The 19,898-nt window shown below is 37.3% G+C and overlaps 1 protein-coding gene across 1 annotated transcript in view; it reads left to right on the forward strand.

Moving 5' to 3' along the window:
• The window catches only part of LOC122797018 (dynein axonemal heavy chain 5-like), a 547,965-nt gene that overhangs the window by 32,441 nt on the left and 495,626 nt on the right, over positions 1-19,898 (forward strand). Inside the window, exon 4 of the mRNA XM_044065787.1 lies at positions 14,323-14,407. Coding sequence (XP_043921722.1) covers positions 14,323-14,407 — 85 coding nt within the window. The remainder of the gene's footprint in view (positions 1-14,322; positions 14,408-19,898) is intronic.

Below are 19,898 nucleotides of genomic sequence, written 5' to 3' on the forward strand. Positions count from 1 at the left end.
ACTGGATCTAGTCTTGAGGGGAAGAGCGGCCTTTGGGTCGGCTGTGCTCAGGAATATTCTTCCTTAGAGTTCACATGGGAATTTAGGTAGCTGGGGACTCTGTCCCAACAGTTGAGGATAGAATGAAAATTGACAACATCAGATAAAGAAGTTATATACTTACCATAAAGTTCCATCTGTGTTGTCCATTTTCATTCTTCAACTTCCTGTGCATCAACCCTCATCCTTTTTCATTATGGACTTCTGGGAGAATGAGAGATTATAAGAACACCACTGTGTCTCATGTTGAGCTCCAGATAATAGCTTTCTCTGTTAAGGATATTATGTTAATATTTCTTTCTTTGTATCAACCAGCAAACATGATCTGAGGTATGTTAAGGGTTGGTGCATTGTGGGTAGGGAGGAGCTTGAGAGCTTTTTGGTGGCTGAGTTAGATGTGAGGATCGGATCCGAACTCGACAATTCAGGAAGAATGAAAATGGACAGCACAGATGGAATGTTATGGTAAGTGCATCATTTCTTTTTTATGGCTTAAGCAAAGGGCATTAATCTGTACATCCACTCTTGTAAAAAGAAGGGGAATTATTATCTTAATTCTACATATAATAGAATCAGTACATTTCTACACCCTGCCCCAACCTCATCAGCCCAAGATTACAGTATTATATTTACTTAAACTTGCTTCTGTCCAGACTTTCTTATCTTGTCATACACTGATGCATATATTCCTTTCAAGTAAAAAAGTGCTTTTTTACTTTAATAGCTTTCAGATGTACAATAATTACTAAAAAAGCCCCCCACACACATACAAACATCTAAAATACCCCTAAATGCACACTATAAAATTGTATTACAATATAACATGCAATTTTATACATCATTAACTGTTTTTTTACAAATACTAAGAACAAAAATTGGTTTGCTTACAGTTACTTATTTTTTCCTTTCCTGCCCTTTCAAACATTAATGACATAAAGTGAGGTGTAGTCTTTGCAGTCCACCCACAAGTTTAAGAAAGTCAACAGAAGTCCAGTCTTTCTGAGCCACGTTTTTCTTGCAAAGCCATATTTCACAATTATGTTTGCTATATAGTTTCCCATTTATTCACTAATTTAAATGTAGCTGGTGTTTTCCCTGATCATCATCATCTCCCAACGCCAGATTCTGGTTCAAGTCCAGGGTACTCCTAATTCTTCTGGTGAACTTGTATGCTTTTTGTCTCTCTCTGAAACATTTACCTTTGGAAAAATGGGTAGTGTTTCACTGGCAATGTCTCTCTCAGTGATCTTTATTGTTATAAGAATTCAACTCTGCTTACTAGCTCACTTTTTTGTTGGATAGGTGTTTTTATTTCCTCTTTAGCCTGTTGTGCATCCACAAATGTGTTTTATTGTCCAGGAAAAATATTCTGAAGACATGTAGATACAGCCGCTTGAATCTCGCACCTACTTCTTGACATTCCCTGATTCTGGGATAAATTTACTTCTCTTCTGCATGGGTAGAGTGAGTAATCATTTTCTAGAAACACCCTGCTGTCTGTAGTTTTTAATACTTTGATACACATTTATCAGACTCAACTTTCTGTTGATATTATTGCATTCTTGCTAATATAGGTCTTGGCTGCTTTTTCATGGCAGGTTTGGAGCATACACTCAAGTGCCCTTTCAATTAACAAATATTGCTGTGGTATACCAATCCAATTGCTTACAAGTGCTTTCATAAAATTAATGCAGTCTGTTCTCTTCCAGTTTCTCTGGTACAGCAGAAAATCTCAGTTTTTCTCTAGATATTTTGTCTTCTAAATCTACTATTTTTTGAAACAGCTCTTCCTGAGAAACCTCATACTCGTCCAGCCTTATGTTCATTTCATACTCTAATTTTTTGCAGTTTTATCAGTTCATCTGAACAGTTAGTTAAAGTTTCTTCTATTTTTTCCAGCGTGTTGTTATTTGAGTTAATATATTCTTTCAGTTTTTCATTTATTTTAATCACCCGTGAATACATTTGATTTGTCTTTTTTCTTTTAAACTACTGGAAGTCATCTCATGTACCAGAGCTGAAGAGTGAACTATTTTTTGGTCAACAGCTGCAGGATTCTTCCAAGCCATTTATTTCAACTTTTCTTGTTGATTTTCTTTTAAGTTGTCTACATCTCTTTTTTGCTCGCATCCAGGCAGTGTACTTAACTAGCCAGTAACTGAATGTTACCACAAAAAACAACTTCACCTGCTCCGGTTTTTAAGTTTCTGTTTTCTTACTGGGAGAGATGACGTTAAGTTGTTGATCAGTGTGCAGCCAACATGGAAGTCTTGACTTTGGCATTCTTATCTTGGAAGAATTTGTGGTTAATATTGACTCAGCAAAAATTACTGTAAACTATAAGTGTTATGTAGAAAGAACCTTACACATTCTTTTGTAAGAAAAGACCACCTTTATGATTAAATCTCCCATTAAACTGGTCATTGGCTTAACCTCGAATCAGACTATGTAGCTTCCATTTTTTTGTTTATCCTAAAAAGAAAGAAAAGAGAAAATAATTTTGCATTGCTAGGATGTACAAAGGGCTTTTGAGTGTTACACAGTGGTCAAAATCCATAACAGAGTTTGATAAGTTGCTTGTCTCTGTCATAAAAGGGAAGCAGGAATGTTGGTTATCCAAACATGCTTCTTTTAAGTGCTCAGCCAGTTATAGTGTTTTGTTTCATAACTAAAGCCAGACATTGTCTAGGGAGGTTAGGGCCTACTCTGCTAGTTCAAAAGCTAGTACCGCAGTATTTTTTTTCAGGAATGTATTTGCTTAGAGTTTCTCTAAAGTTTATACATGGTCATCCATTCACAGTATCTCAGAGCGTTGCAAATTAAATACCAGCTTAAGGGTAAGGCAGGTTGGTTATGTATTCTTCTTATAGGGTATGCTGTAGGCCAGCCACCCTTGTGGCACCAATTAGCTGTGCATGTCTTGGTACTCTTACTGTATGTATGTATGTATGTGTGTGTGTGTACATAAATATATGTATATATATATATATATATATATATATATATATACATACATAAATATATGTATATATATATATATATATATATATATATATATATATATATATATGTATATGTATATATATATATATATATATATATATGTATGTATATATATATATATATATATGTATGTATATATATATATATATATATATATATATATATTTATAAAACAAACCCTGCAGCAGTGATCATTAAGCTATAAATAAGGCAGTTGTGAGATAACTGCTTAAGCAATATGTGTATGAATAACAGGATCTTTGCTACAGTATGGGGTTCATTCCTCAGCTCCATGGTGCTAAGTGCATATCTATTATGGAAGCATCTTTAGGGCATTTACTTTGGATAGCTCCTCTTGTTTTTCTTATATTAGTTAGACATTGTGTATGTAGTTGCTTAGTAATGTTGATAATACAAATGTTTATTCATTTGGGAGGGGTGATATAATGTTTAAGGTTTTTACATCGAAGAGACAAGGTACAGGGACTAATTCTCACCTTTGGTCACTGTCTCATTATTGGCTAAGCATGTAATATTCTGCAAATGAAATCCGTAGTATTTACTTATGAATATAAGAAATATTTGGGTGGGATTTAATTTTTTGCTAGGCTTATAATTGTCTGCAGACAGCCTGTTATTTACTTATGAACCTATAAGTTGACAAAAGTCAGTTAGCTGTTATGTTATTCATGCTTAGAATTCATACTAATGTACTGAGATACAGGACAGTAGAGTGGTACATCAGTTATCATTGTTACCTCACAGTGCTTGATTCTTCAGTTTGGTCCTTAGCTGGAGTGGCTTCTCTGAGGAGCCTGCACACCTTTCCTGTGTCCACATCGGCTTTTACTGGGTGCTGCTGTTCACTCCTGCATCCCAAAAATTTGCCCCGGTGATTTTTTTTTTATTGTCCATAGGGGTGTGTTTATATTTGTTTCTGTCAATCCTAGAATGAGTTAGCACCCCGTTCAGGATGAGCTTCAATGCTTTGTGCATGTTGAGTGCTAAGACAGGGTCCAGCTTCCCAATGATTCTGCATTGAGTAAAATGGCTAAGTGGAGAATAAAGGACTGAAAATTTAGGTTAATTTTATGTATATGTATTTGGTAGTACCCTTCTTCTTTCTGTAGTTCCTTTAGCCTGTGACAAGAGCATATGTTGGTGCAGACTCATGGTCAGCCTTATCCTATGCACACACAAATGAAAGCATGCAGTGTGCTTAGGGGATGGCTGACTAATGAAGTAATCTGATTGAATAAACAATACCTGCCTCTGGTAATTTGCAATACAGATATTTTTTGTACTTCTATTTTTCAACTGAACTGGGGTTGTCCTGCTAAGAAGTCACATTTACAAAGGAGGCGGACTCAGTTGTATACAACAGATGTTAATTACATTTTACATATCTTTAGCATGTCTGGATATAAACAGTAATCAGTATGTAATGAGGTATGTGTCAACTCCACATACAGAATGAAGACAGTTTAACATTACTAAGTAGAGGTTGTCATAAGTACACGAATCCTTTGAACCATGATGGCAAAGTAAAGATTTAGTGGTATTAATGAGGTGACAAAAAAAGTGGTAATAATGATAATCTAATGTTGTCAGTCTTCATTTAACCTTGACTGATAGGTTTGGTTCCAAATATCATAAATGTCTCTGCCGTTACTACAGCTCACGATGACCAAAAACCTCTTGAGCTTAGGTCCTACCCACAATGCCTCTCTCCTAGTTACCTCAGATCTCGTTTGCCGCTTCCAGAGACTGACGCATTTATCAGAGCTCTCAAGGTAAGTCAGATATTTCTTATTTTGTCTATCTGTAACCTTCCATTCCCTAAAGAAAGTTTCCTAGCCATATATTTCCATTTGTTTGTATGTGATTTCTGCCCTCTCCCTTTTAGTTAACACAAAGTTGTATCCTCTCTATCATCATTGGTATTTCTCTCTCTTTCCTAATTTAATTAATTAAAAAAAAAAATCTCTTGCTTTTATTTTGCTTTCTCTCACTATCCTGTCTGAGTGTGTGAGTGGGGGCATCTGGCAGTTTCTCCTGGGAAGTGAGTTTCTGATTACTTTTAAAGTTATGGTTGGAAGATCTAAGGGCTCTTTTGCTTCTAATATGTGCCAGAAATGCAGCCAGAAGAGTCCCTTTTGTGACGGGTCTTTTTCCTTCCGTGTTTTCTGTTTGAGCCTAGTACTTTTATGTGAAGTTATGTCTACGGCACGGAAGAGATAACACATTCACTTTCTGTTTTAAGAAGGACTGCTAGGTGAATGGAAGCCATCTCTTTTACTGACGGGGAGAAAAGTGAAACTTCTCCCTCATCAGCCTACCCTTCTATTTTGACAAAATTTGGGAAACAGAAACAGTTTTGTGCCACTTTCTTCCTCGACACTTATCATTTGGAAGGCACAGAGCTTCAGTACATTAAGTTCCTCTGAATGAACTGCTTCTTGGTATCGACAGCATCTTTGGAGCCAGTAGCTTTATTGAAATCTGCATCTTCGACACGAGACCTTCGGTACCGAAACAAATTTAGAAGGCTCAGAGCTTCAGCTCATTTAGGTTCCTGAACCAACTGCTTCTAAACATATTACTTCTGACTGCATCTTTGGAGCAATAGCTTTACTAAAATTTGCATCTTCAGCACCAAGACCTTCAGTATTGCAATGAATACAGGTCAAGCAGACCTATCAGAATGGAGACCTTTCTCAGTGCCAACTTCCTCGGCACCAATCAACCGTTTCAGGAAGGACAGTCTACTCCATCTGAGTCTTTATAACTTTCAGCTCTGAACCTCCCAGCAGCAACTGCATTGATTCCAGAGATACCTTTACCTCTGGAATCGGTGATTACTCTGAGTGCTTTGGCTATGTCGGATTCATAGATGTGTCAGTGTCGAATTTGTGCTGTTGACTCCAGGGAACAGATGCCGACTCCTACTTTCTTGGAGTGGTCTCTGCACCTTGGAGCATCGGCACACATTAGTTCTGCTTTGACTTCTGCCTCAGCACCATGGGGTAGAGAGTGACCATGGTTCCAAGGTTGTCCTTCTTGGTTCCACTATCCCTTTCCTCCCCAGGGGGGTTCACCCTTGGAGACTATGATGAGAGCCCTGTCTACTGTAGCTAGCCAGTCGGCTCCTACTACTTTGGAGATGATAACACCTACACTCAAGCTCAGTTTTTGTTTACCAACATCTCCACAGGAACAGACAGCATGCTGCAGATTCCCCAGATATCTGATCCACCCTCCTCTGATAGCTCTCCAGCCCTTCACACTAAGGAGGCCCCTCAGAAGAGAAAGAGCAAGAAGAATCATTAAATTCCTTGCAGGAATCTGTTATTGAATTTACTAATGTAGATGAAGGAGGATTCAGTATACTTGCACTTGCCCCTTTACAGCTACAGTGAGCTCAATTATTTGATTTCTCAGATGACGTGTAAAGCTGTGGACAATTTTGAGCTGATTTCTAGGAGTCCTGCCAAATTCTTTCTCCTCTCCAGAGAGAAAACAGTTCTAGCCAAGGATTTAGCTGTGGATGCCATGGTAAATGCAGCCATCAAAAAAAGAAAAAAAAAAGAGGGGATACTAGCTGAGGAAAAGTCCTTGATCTGTCCGCCTAACACATAGTCTCGGTAACTGGATAGGTTTTGAAAAATGGTTTCTACATCATCGACCTTTGCCTTGAGATCCTTGAATTTCTTGGCACGTTTTACCAATCTTTAAAGGGATCTGTTTAAGGGGTTATCCGATACCATTGTGGGAGCTGTCCCTGAGGAGGTACAAGACAAGTTGCTCCCCACTTACCTACCCTGGAGTCTGTGCCCAACTCGTCCATGAGTCACACTACACATGTGGCCAAAGGGACTACTAGAGCAGCAGGTTCAGGCACTGCCATTAGGAGTCACGCTGTATGCGCTGATGCCATTTTGCAGAGGTATTAACATCTTTCTTGGTCAATGCTCCTTTAGATGGATCTTCTCCTTTGGCCCAAAAGTTCAAGAAACATTGTTCAGGTGTGAGGAAGATATTAAGACCCTTTCTGCCACGGGCATACATCCCTCCCCCCCAAAGTTCCTTACCAGGAATCGAAGGGGGCTGAAAAATGTGGTTTAAAATCCAAAGAAACTTTCCAAGACATATGTGGAAAAAGTTCTCCCAGGGGCACAGGGGGACACTTTATTGGAAGATGCTGTCTACATGGCAGAGATGGCCCTCAGAACCAGGGCTTCAGAGATTCCTCTTTGGGAGGCCCTAACAGTGTTCCAGGAAGGATGCCGTATTGTCTTCCTCTTGAGTTAGTTGGGGAGCTTACTCTTACCCCTAAATGCCTGGCTAGAAATAACTTACAGATTCTATTGCAGATTATTATATGCAAAGGTTATACCATTCCCCCTTTCCTGTTCCCTCCCAGTACACAAGAAAATCCCTGAAGTCTAACCCAATCAGAGGTAATCAGCAGTCATGCAAAAAAAAAAAAAAGGAAGAGTAATCCAAGAAGTCCCACCAGAGAGAATCTAGAATTTACTCAGGATTCCTTTAGTGCCAGAAAGAAAGGGAAATGGGGACCACTTTTGGATCTCAGCTTTCTGACCAATTTTGTTTGCCAAACAGAATTCAGGATAATCATGGTTCAGCCCATTCTTCCTTTTTTGGAAAAGAACGATGGCATGTGCTCCATAGACCTTCAGACAGCCTATTACCATATTAAATGAACTAATGCTCCAGATGGTTCCTCTGCTTCTGGCTGGTAGCACTCATTGCCAGTTTAGAGTTCTGTCCTTAGACTTCACCACAATCCCCAAGGTGTTCTCCACATGCATGGCAGAATTAGCAGCTAACTTGAGACTGTAAGGATTATAGTTGTCTCCAAGCCTGGATGACTGTCTCTTTACCACTACAACCAGGTACCTATTAATAAAAACAAGAGACTATGTTCTCCAAAGCTGTATAAACTTGGGAATAACTTTGAATTGCGAAAAATCACAGCTGACTCCAACTCAAAGTTTACAGTTCATAGGAACATTCTCAATATGAAAAATTTCATTAGCTCTCCCTCTTTCTCTCTCTCCTGTGGGGCTATGAAAAATTCAGAGAATAAGTTCAAAAGATAAAACACAACAGGAAAAGTATCGGCCCAGCTAGTCTCAAAAGCCCTAGGTTCAATGCCTGCAGCAATTATACTAGTCCCCTTGGCAAGGTATCATATGAGAATTCTTCAGTGGCTACTTACTTTTCAGCGGTCCATTCTTTATCAACATATATCACATCAGTTTCTAATTACCAAACCTTGCAGAAAGGATATAGCTTGGTGGTTGCACTTGGAAGAGGTTCTTCTGGACTGTCCCTTTGTCCCACTGCAGCCCAAGGCCTTAGTTACTACATATGCCTCCCACATGGGGTGGAGGGGCATTATCTGGACTAGAAACTACAAGACACTTGGTGCCCTATAGAGTACAATTTGCATATCAACATTTTAGAGGAGAGCAATGCTTTTAGACTTGCAAGCTTTTCAAACTACTCTCCATTTGAGAACATGGGCAATTCCAACAAACAATATGTCAGTGGTTTGGTATATCAACTAACAAGGAAGAAACAAGTTGTACCCCCTTCGTTGTGAAGCAGTCAGACTGTGGCAATGGGTAATTTATTTCATATGATTCCTGATATCAGTGTATAGAACAAGGAGATCCAGTGTGATAACAGACAAACTGAGCAGGCCTACTCTTCTGCCTCACAAGTGGTTTCTCAATCCCAATGTGATGAAAAGGATTTTTTCATTGAGAGTGACAGCCTTTCTGCAACTTCCTTACCTTGCCTCTGAACAAAAGGGCAGCAACTACTTTGCCCTGGTCCCCACCCTCCTTCCAGGGGAGCAACAAGGGATGCCCTTCTATACACTTGATGCCTTTTCTTCTATTTCCTTAACTTTGTTACAGAAAGCAATCCATTTGAAGTACAAAGTAATCTTCATTGCTCCTTATTGGCATCTACAAATATTAATTCCAGAGTTCTTACAGAAAACAATCCAGTTGAAGAACAGAGTAATCCTCAATGCTTCTTTTTGACCTATACAGTTATGGGTCCTCTTTCTTTGGTCTTACCTGATGCGAAAACCATAGACTCTGGACCCTGCTCCAGACCTTCTGTTCCATCTGCATGGTTTGACTGACCCAAACATTCTGAATTTTGACCTGACAGCTTGGTTCCTCCAGTTTCAGTAATTACCAGGCAGACAATTCTTTCTTCCCCACTACATCATATTCTGTTAGCTTCCCATAAGCATTCCATATGTAAACTCTACTCTAGAAAATGGAAGAAATTCACCTTTTGGGCATGAGGAAGAGATATTGATTCCTTTATGATTGCTGTGGGCAAAATTTTTGATTTTTTTTTAGCTTTCCTTTTCTATACAAGAGTTTTTTTCTTCAACTATTAAAGTCCAGCTAGCAGCCATCTCCGACCTTCATAACAGTTTGAAGAATATTCTTATTTATCACAGCCTTTGCAAAAACTTTCTAAAGTAACTCTATTATTAAAGCAGCCTTATAAGGTTCCTAAACTACCTTGGGATCTCAATTTGGTCTTACAGATATTTGTATGAGCACTCTTCCAACCATCTACTGACTGAGTTAAAGTTTTTAACCTGCAAAAACATTATTTTAGTAGTTATAGCTTCTGCCAGAAGAATTTCAAAAATACTTGCCTTATCATGCATACCTCCTTACCTCATCTTCCATAAAGATAGAATATCCTTCAGGACAAACCCTTCCTTTCTATGTAAGGTGATGTCAGATACCGATATTAATCAGACCATGAACTTGCTAGTTTTCTTTCTCAAATTGTCAGCTAAAGAGTATACTGCCTACAATTTTTAGATTTTCATAGACTGTTACATTTCCATTTATATAGAGCAAAAAGACATAAGGAAATCTGATCAACCTTTTGTCTCCTTTTCAAGTACAAGACTTTGTAGACAGGTTAACATGGTTACCTTACCAGTTGGCTCAAATATTGTATTTCATTTGTCTAACACAAAACAAATTGATTTGCATGATTTTGTAAAAGCTCTTTTTACAAAAACTGTGGCTACTTCAGCAGTTTCCAGTCTTCAGCTTGAATGGATAATATATGTGCAACAACAATCTGGGCTACTCCAGAAACCTTTGTCACCTATTACATATTAGACTTGGTCTCCAGAGGAAGAGATTAATTTTGGTTCAGTGGTGCTCGGGAATATACTTCCATGAATCCTCTCAAGATCAAAGGTAGTTGGGGACTCTGTCCCTTCAGTCAAGGTTAAAGAAAGATTGACAACATCAGATAAAGAAGTTATGTACTCACCATAATGTTCCATCTGTTTTGTCCATCTTCATTTATCCTCGACTCCCCTCCCACCTTCTCCCTGCCCTAGCAGTTTTTTGGTTGAACGTGCAATATGTCAACCTTGTAACCAATTATTTATAAAGGTTCCAAATATAGCCTCTCTAAAGGGGTTATTTTCTGTCACTCCGTTTTTTTTTTTCTGTAAACTCAATCTGAATTAACTAGAAGCGAGGCATTGTGGGTAGGACCTAAGCTCGAGAGTTTTTGGTCATTGCGAGCTGTAGTAACAGCCGAGTTGGTTCTGATATTCAGAACTGAACCCATCAGTCAAGGATAAATGAAGATGGACAACACAGTTGGAACATTATGGTGAGTGCATAACTTCTTTTTTCAGCTTATTAGAACAAAAAGGAAGATAATAAAGATAACAGAGTTTATGAGAAGCGTGACTTAAATCATGCCTCAGGGAAACTTCCAGGTATTTGAAAGATTTTGTAGTAGTATTGTTAATTTCTGACTTTTGTGACGTACTTCAAGCTCCATGATAAGTTATCCCAGCCAGCATTTGTCAAGAGTGACTGTGAACCAAAAATCACTATATTTACTTTTGGTAGTCAGGATATATCTGTATTATTTTTCGTCAAAGGTCTGAGAACATGCAAAGCTTATTTCTGGTTCACGTAGATGTATAGAGGCTGCAGTCATTTGAGCATGGTCACTTATGTGCAAATCAAAGTTGAACAGTCATGGGATGATGGTCAAACTGAAGCCAATTCATTTTTTTTAAGGGCAGGCATTTGTGGGTCTTGCCATAATGACCCACATTGTAGTGTGTTAACCTATTGTTGTTTGCTTGTTCAAATTTGTTGTAGCAGTGATGACAGGAGGAAAGAAATGGTTCATAAGTTAGTGTTCAAGCCTTACAACTTTCAAAGAATACTATCTTAGTAATTATTGGATCAAACACCATAGGCCCAGCACAGTCATCCAAGACATCTTACATTTTACTAGACTATTCATACCTCTGATATATTTGGGTAATTTATTCCATAATTGTACCATTCTATCTGTTAAATAACTTGTTCTGTGTAACTCTAAACATAACTTAAAATGATGATGTTTATATATTTTTGGATTATCATATACTTCCAAACCCAATAAAGACTGAAGAAAAGTCATTAAATACCTTAGAGGCAAATAAAAGTTGACCTCTGATATATCTGTAAAATAGAGGGTAAAAAGACGTGCTGAAACACATCTATCTTTATAGCATAACTACTTAATATCAGGTATTCTTTTTTGTAAATTTATGTTGTACTAATTCTGTACAATTAAGCTGTTGATTGTTAACCGTAAGGTTTGATTTATACCTTAAATGAACTAACATTGTAACATCTCTCATTGTAAAGATTTTGAAAATCAAACCTGTCCATCTCAAAGCCTCACTGCAGATGACTTTCACATGATTTTCAAAACAAAATGAGTTAATCAGTATACCAAGATTCTTATATTCACTAAGTTATAATAAATCAAATGTACATTTTGTAATAGATATCCTTATTTTTTAACCAAAAATACATGACATAACACCTTATTCTGTCTAAATGAGAGGCAGACTATACTAGGCCACTTACCTAAGCATAATAAATACCAAATAATATTAGTGAAATCATCTTCATTACTAGTAAACAAGCCAATTTTACAGTTATTGGTGTACTTATTCAACAATGATGATCATGCGGATTAGCAGCAAAACAATATTAAACATCAAAGACCCAGGCACAGATCATTGAGGAACATCTGATTTTACCAGTGCTGGATATGATTTTTTCTGTTGAATCACTACTCTTTGGGTACTGCCTGTGAGATAACAATGAATCCACCTGCATAAATATTGATTAACCTTATCTTTTTCCAGTGCCAGATCAGTAGTATGGAATGATATTAAGTCAAAAGCTTTGGTTAAATCTAAATAGATTATCCCATCTCCATTGCCATAGAGATGTAATCATAAAAGCTTGTCAAATTAGTGAGTGTAGAATGGCCTTTCAAAAATGTGTTGAAAAATATCAAGCAATGCAAGATTATTTTAAGTTTGATTTCACTAATACATCTCTTAAAACATGTGCGTAATATTGGTGTTAGACTTACAGGATGGTAATTTTGTACTGCCTTCTTATCTTCAGATTTAAAAATTGGAGTAATTACCGATTCCTTCCAAGATCTTGCTATGTATCCATTATAGATCATAGAACTAAATGTCCCGATTAATATATTCACTAAATAATATTGTATGTTAACCAACAAAATTCCAGGAATACAATTTGGTCCACTTGACGTATTAGATTTAATTTTATTTAAGGCTGTTAATAACATCTCTTCAGTAACATTAGGACAGTTTGTTACACACTCGATTCTTTCTTTCACAAATTGAGAATAACAGTCACTCATATCAGTCACTCATATCAATACCAAAATCAGTAAAATATTCATTAAATGTATTAGCTATCAATTCATGATCATTAATCATTGACCCAGCTACAAAAATGGAATAAATATGATCTGTTTCATTCCTGAAAATTGTAATATATTTATAATTATTTGATGTTTGTGTGTTCGTTTCCAACAAATGTTCATATTTTATATTACTTTTTTATTTTTTCATTTTTTTGTACTTAGCGATAATGCTTTGGTTTTCAACCATAACTTCTTTTTATTTAACTTATTTGGAAATTTACAGCAAACACAAGAAGCCCTCTTTTTTCTCTTCTATAATCTGTTCAAGTTATAATTCCACCATCCTGGGGATTTATTTTTGGAATTTGCTGTTCTACAGAAAGTTGTCCCAACTACACTATTATACTATAGAGATTCTATAGAAATATAAATTTGGCTAACTGATTCAGCCATCTCTACCCAATCCAAAGATAGCAAATTGTTTTATAACTGGTAATAATCAATTTGGTCATAATTATAATGTTTGGTCCATACTGTGTTTTACCCCTAGCAACTAATAAAAATGAGCAGGACAAATGCTCAGATAACCTTATAGGAGGATAAATCTGAATATTATCAGTCAAAATAGGATTATCTATACCTGACAATTCTAGGATATTCTTACTTGGAGTCGGTTCCAGAAACATTTGTGTAATATTGTCATACTCGAAAATCTCAAATTGACTTTCACAATTACTTCCTCCTCCTTTTACTTTCCAATCAATAATAGGATAATTAAAGTCACCTGTCAGTACCGGATTTCTATAATCTAAATTCACATTTAATATAGACAAATAATTATAGTGAGTACCTAAATACATTGTAGGTATTTAATAAAGTAGCAATGTAACAGGATCATGCAACGTTATTTTATAAGATTAGATTCCAACTCAAGAGTAGTCTTTTAAAGTTTCAGAATACATTTACATGTTGCCCCTATGCATGGGGGACAAGGGTGCTGAACTGGGGGTAAATTTGTGATTGCCTATCCATTTGGTCAGATTACATTTGAGAAGAGTATCATATGGCACTAGTATGGTAAGTTATCACACAGCTGCACTTGCTTCATTCTTATGTGAATATAGAAGGATAGAAGCTGCTTGTTAAATGCCATTAAGTACTTATTTAATCTGAAATTAACAATACACTATAGTGATTACCATTTCAAAGTCTGGCTAGTTCATGAAGTAGAACTTATGTAGTGAAATGTGCTGTTCTTGTAATGGCTGTGAAGTTCAAAACAGGACAAAAGTAATGTGCATTTTCCTTTATTTGTGGCAGGACAGCAGCAAGTGTGCTAAACTGTATTATTTTTTCCTTACTAAAAACTATTTGTGTGTTAGGTGACTATCAAATGCAGGCTTAGTTTGTGGTAAAGTGCATACTTTTTGCTACTTAAACAAGACATGTATACTTAACAAGGATATTAAATTTGTTTCACTCCAACAGATTGAACGGATTGACAGGTTTTTTGCAGCCGGTGGCCTTCCTCATCTTATGTTCTATTACCAGGAAGTGGACCCAAATGAAACAGGTGAATATTTTGTTATAGTTGCAGTATGTTGATTTTATACACTAGCTGCCATTTTAAAATTATTAGTTTTTTGTGTTTTGCAGTTGCTTCAAATTTAGCTTTGCAGTTGTTTATTTACCTTGAATTATCATCTTAAAATCTGCATGTTATAGTTATGTATTGTTTGATTTTTGCTTACCAGTTTTGCTAATTTTAGTTATTTACCTTGAATTATCATCTTAAAATCTGAGTGTTATAGTTATGTATTGTTTGATTTTGTTTACCAGTTTTGCTAATTTTAGTTATGAGTTTTTAAGGGTTTGCAGAGGTACAGTCTTCCAGTTGTAGCGTTTTGCACCTCTCAGACTTTCTTTCATTACTAGTACCCCAAACAAGGGATGCACCCATATCCCCACTGCTACCTGAGCCATCCTTTGAGGATGAACTTCACCTAGGCCCATTACACAGTAACAACATAGAAGAATAGGTATTCCCATCTGTGCTTCCCAATACATGTATAGCGTTCCACCCAAAGTTACCCATGTTATGACGTGAATACTCCTTCTATACTGTGTGCAGTCATGCTCATAGTTGTTGCATCCACAGCTATATCCTCTTTTTGTAGTGTACTGAGCTGTCCAAACTCCGAGCCAACTCTAGGTAGTTTGGTCATTTTATCATGTTCTTACACATTCTGTGTCCCTGAAATAAACAGTCTTTAGAATGGTTACACCCATAACCCCCTCTATGAACCTCTGGATTCCTGGGTGATTTTCTAAATATGGGTCTCAAAGTGCTGGTGTATGCCCTTTGCCTGTTTTTAATTTGCTTATGTCCTTGCTGACCTGATATGTAGGCTGGTCTATCAGCCCTTTTCAGCTATGACCTGGGTCATTGGTAAATTTTACAGTTGATTGATCAAAACTGATTATAGAGTCACATGAAGAGACATTTTACGAACATATATTTATACATACTCGATGCAGGCAGTTGATAACATTATTTACATATGAAGAAAGGCATATTACTAAGGCAGAAAGCATGTGAAGTGGAACCATAATTAACCAAGATATGCATGTTACTATAGAGTATATTTCACTGATAATTGTTTTGTTAGCAGTGATTAAGAATACAGAAACATTTAGTGATCAAAGCCTAATGTGGCAAGACGGCAGTATATTGAGGCAGTATGCAAATAAATTGTCCATAGTTTTAAGGGAAAATATGGCGATTACTAGTAAGGGCCAGAACTTTTACATATGTTTAACCATTGTTATGGAATCAGTGTCGGTTACATATGCTCAAATATCTTAGTTCGAAAGATTACATGGGAGCAGCAGCGATTACATGTGCTTTTCATGTGCTCTGATGACTTAACTTGAAAGATTAGCTTGCTGTTTTTGTTACATAGATCTGGGTTATCTGGTTCTAGTCTGCAGTTTGCCAGATATTTTACTCGTGTAGAACTAACACAAAGCTGTTTTTTGTAGCATAATGTCTCCCTGTTTTTGTGCCTGATTAGAGTAGGAATGAAGATGAAGAGTGAGTTTATTTGCTGTGGGAGAGCAGTAGTCAAGATCAGAGTTTAAAGGTGAGGAAGGGAAGCAGGGTGTAGTCCTTTCTGTGACTAGTAACCATTTGTCACATTATAGGATCAGAGATTGATGTTAAAATCTAATTAAGGACATAAATCTGAATTCATTATTATGGGTGGGTTGAAGTGTGGCACTATTGTGGCTAGAATGAAATGTGACTACAGTGAGTTCCTTTTCCACTTTTGGTATGAGTGCACTGATATGTCTGATTCTACTTCAGAGGGTATAAGACTGAAAATGATATACCATGCTCATATGTGTGAGAGAATGGGCAACCTGTAGATTGCCAGCATGACTGGAGAATGAACGTTCACAAAGGGTCTATATTAGATCACCGAACGCTTAAAAAAGCGAATGGCGATTAATCGACCCTATGTAAGCTAACTTTTACAATGTCGAACTGTCAAAACAGCGATTTTTTTTCCAAGGGGAAAAAAATCGCTGTTTCAGCAAAAAATAAATAAATAAAAAACAAAACACTTTAAACATTACATTGTGGGGGGCTTCACCCCCACACCCCCCTTGCTTAAATATATCAACTCCGAGACGGCACTACAGTGCCGAAAATGGCAAAGTAACGAAGTGGCCAAGCAAATTCTTTCCCAGGGAAAGAATTTGCTTAAAAACCGCTTCAATATTTTGCCATTTCAGTCTTTTAAGTTCAACCAAGGCACATTTGAAAGAATGCGTCTTCGGTCTTCTAATAGGAACCCTTCACAAACAGGGTGTTGGTGTACAGGTAATGCCTGCTGAAAAAAACACAAGTCCATCATTTCATGGCAGCAAGCTCTGACAATTAAAATGCAAATGGTTGCCATTTTTTATGCTCACTAAACAGCACTTTGCTGTTTAGCGAGCATACAATTAAGAGAAAATTAAATTAACAAATAGAAAAGAAAAGCATGTTTATGAGTGTGTGAATGTGTGCATACATAAAATCATGAGATAGAGAGAGATCGAGAACTGAGTGCAATGGGCAGTTCATTAGCATGGCTTCTTTTAACATTTGGAGGTATGAAACTCTTAATGTCTGGCATTATTGAGTGAGTTTAAACCTCAGTGAATGTCAGGTACACAGATCAGCACTATGAGCAAAACCAGGGCCAGTAAACAGAAGTAAAGAAAGTAAGGGGTGGAGATGAGTAGAGAGCTGTAATACCATGCTTTTTTGTATATGACATTGTAATAGTTCTACTACACAGATAAAGACATAAGTGTTTTTATTTCTTGATCCGATTTAATTTTACCACTTTAATGTTAACATTCTGTATGTGCTTTAGCTAAGGCCTTTAAGCCTATATTAGTGGTTTTAGTACATAGTCACACTACATTTTTGCTGTTTTAAGTGGTCTAACTGTTGTTATTAAGCCCTGGTTTCATTATTGTGTACTGAATGTATGTCAAGCTAGTTCAAGACTTGCCTTTTGACCGAGGCAGTTCCAGGCCAGTCAGCTCAGAGCTAAGCATATAATTGTTTTTCCCTCACACCCATACTGTTGTAGTTGTGTTCATAAACCCAGTGTATCTGTTGTTGCCTGCCCTTTATGTTAATTTGGCAATATAATTCCCTCCGTCTCCACGTTTATTGGCTGCTGACAGTAAGCACATAAATATCATTTTACAAAATCTCCCCTCTTGACCTAAACACTAGGCTAAAAGACATTTGATAAAATTGATTAATATTGAGTGTACTGATACTACCTTTAGTATCAGTTTAGTGAGTTTTTTTGCTACAATTAGTTAACTGATTCTTGCTGGTGGCAGAAGTTTTCGAGGCTAGATGTTTTGTATTGAAATTTTAATACTAAGTCGTAAGTCCACCCAAAACATCATTCTAAAACCAAATTCTGAGCAGTTAGTTATCCCCTCAAAGCCATTCCTGTCAGTATCATAGACCAATACTTCTCCACAACTTCTCTACCCAGCCTGATTGAGATGGGTATTTTGAGACAGTAAGAATTGTCTCATGCTGTCTGACGATCATAAGTTTCTCAAACAGCATAACTCAGTGTGTGAGATGCACATATATGCAATCCTTGGATGCAAAAATCTCACCCACAATAAACTCATCTACCAAAATCGTCAGCAGTACACCACACATCATACCTGTCCAAGGCCATCACAATATGCATAATCCATTATATGCTTAAGTGCTAAAGATTAACTTGCCAAACCTCAAAGACCAACAAAATACAACACAGGCACAAAGCACACTCAGCATAGTAAGGCTACTTCCTCACATAGCACAATGAGTCCCAAAGTCACAGATAATGAGCAAGTAAGGCAGGTTTTGACCCAATCAAATATTCGTGTTATAGGTGACTCTATTGTAAAACATACAGATGTACCTCTTACCTGGCTGAGCAAGGAAAGATTGACATTTAGTCGCTTGTCTGGTGCCGGGATCATCAGATCATGTATGCACTCAAGTCCTTGAACAACTACCAGTATGACTCTGTAATAGTTTATGCCAGTTCTAATGACTTGAGGTGTAACTCCCTGGATTATATGAAGAGTGACATGATGGAGTTCTGACTATGTGTCCAAGGCAGGTTTGAGCCTAGCATTGAGCAACATTCTACCTTCTTCAAGGATGATGTGATATTAGCAAAAAATAATTGACTTCAATAATTGGCTTAGTTTCTGGTGTTATTCAGACGAGGTCCGATATTTGTCAACCTGGGAGGATATGATCGACAGTCCATGCTCCTTCACCAGGGATGGCCTGCATCTGTCTCAGTTATTGGCAAAGACATTGCCCACCCCCGTAATGCCTTTTTTAGGCAATGCCAACCTGATAAACCTACCAATAAGACAAGCAAAGGAAAATATGAAGGTGCTACTGATCAATGCTAGGAACCTGAATAAGAACTTCCACTCCCTACAAAGCCTCTTTCACCCTGGAAGATATCAACATCTATGTAGTGACTGAGACTTAATTAAAAATAGCAGAGGACACTCTGGATATGCAGGGCTGTAACATCTTCTAAATGTATAGACCAGCTACTGTGTAAGAGAGGGGAAAAAGGTGGAGGTGTATCAGTGTACATCCAGAAGAGACTTGGATCAAGACTGGTAAAGCAGCATGATGCAATAGAGCTTCTTCAAGCCCAAATAACCATCAGAAAGGGCCCGCACCATATATTGGCTAGCTGTAGAACTCCCTGTATGACAAAAGAAAGGCACAACACCTATCTGCAGGAACTAGAATCACTCCGTGGTTAACCCAGTACCATTTTCCAAGGTGATCTAAACTATCCAGATGTAGACTAGGAAAACTGCACCACCTCTAGTGTACAATCACAAAGATTCCTGGACTTTGTCAGTACAATTGCCCTGGAACAATTAGTCAGAGTACCCACTAGGGGGAATAACATCTTGGATCTTGTCCTTACTAATATGGGAGTATATTGCACCATCCTGTGTATCTTCATCACTTGCTAGGTCTGACCATAATGCAGTCTCCTTCAAAATAAAACAAACCAGAGATCCCTTCCACTCAAGGTACCTTTAGAAATTTATTTAAGACAAACTGCCTGCTTGTGTGTGATAGATTGGTATGCTTCAAATCCCCACCAATCCTAGATAACTCCACTGAATATGCAGAAATGTACACCACTACACTATATCAGCATTTAAACAGCTGCATAGATGCAGCTGTACTCCACAGGAACAAGGTCAGGGCAAACCACAGAAACCAACCCATATGGTGGAACCACAATATCAATAAGCTTTATAATAAAAGAAAAATAATTTTGACAAATCCACAGCTTAATAAAATCCACCAAAGCCAAGTTTGAGGCTAAAATAGCTACCCAAGCCAAGGATAATCACAAGGCATTTTTTTAGTTATGTTCATAATCTCAAAACACAATGCAACAATGTGCTGAGCTGATTGTGAATTGTTACCTAGATTG

Source organism: Protopterus annectens, chromosome 3.part0 (assembly GCF_019279795.1).
Source record: "Protopterus annectens isolate FY-2018-M chromosome 3.part0, PAN1.0, whole genome shotgun sequence".
NCBI classification, from domain to species: domain Eukaryota; kingdom Metazoa; phylum Chordata; order Ceratodontiformes; family Protopteridae; genus Protopterus; species Protopterus annectens.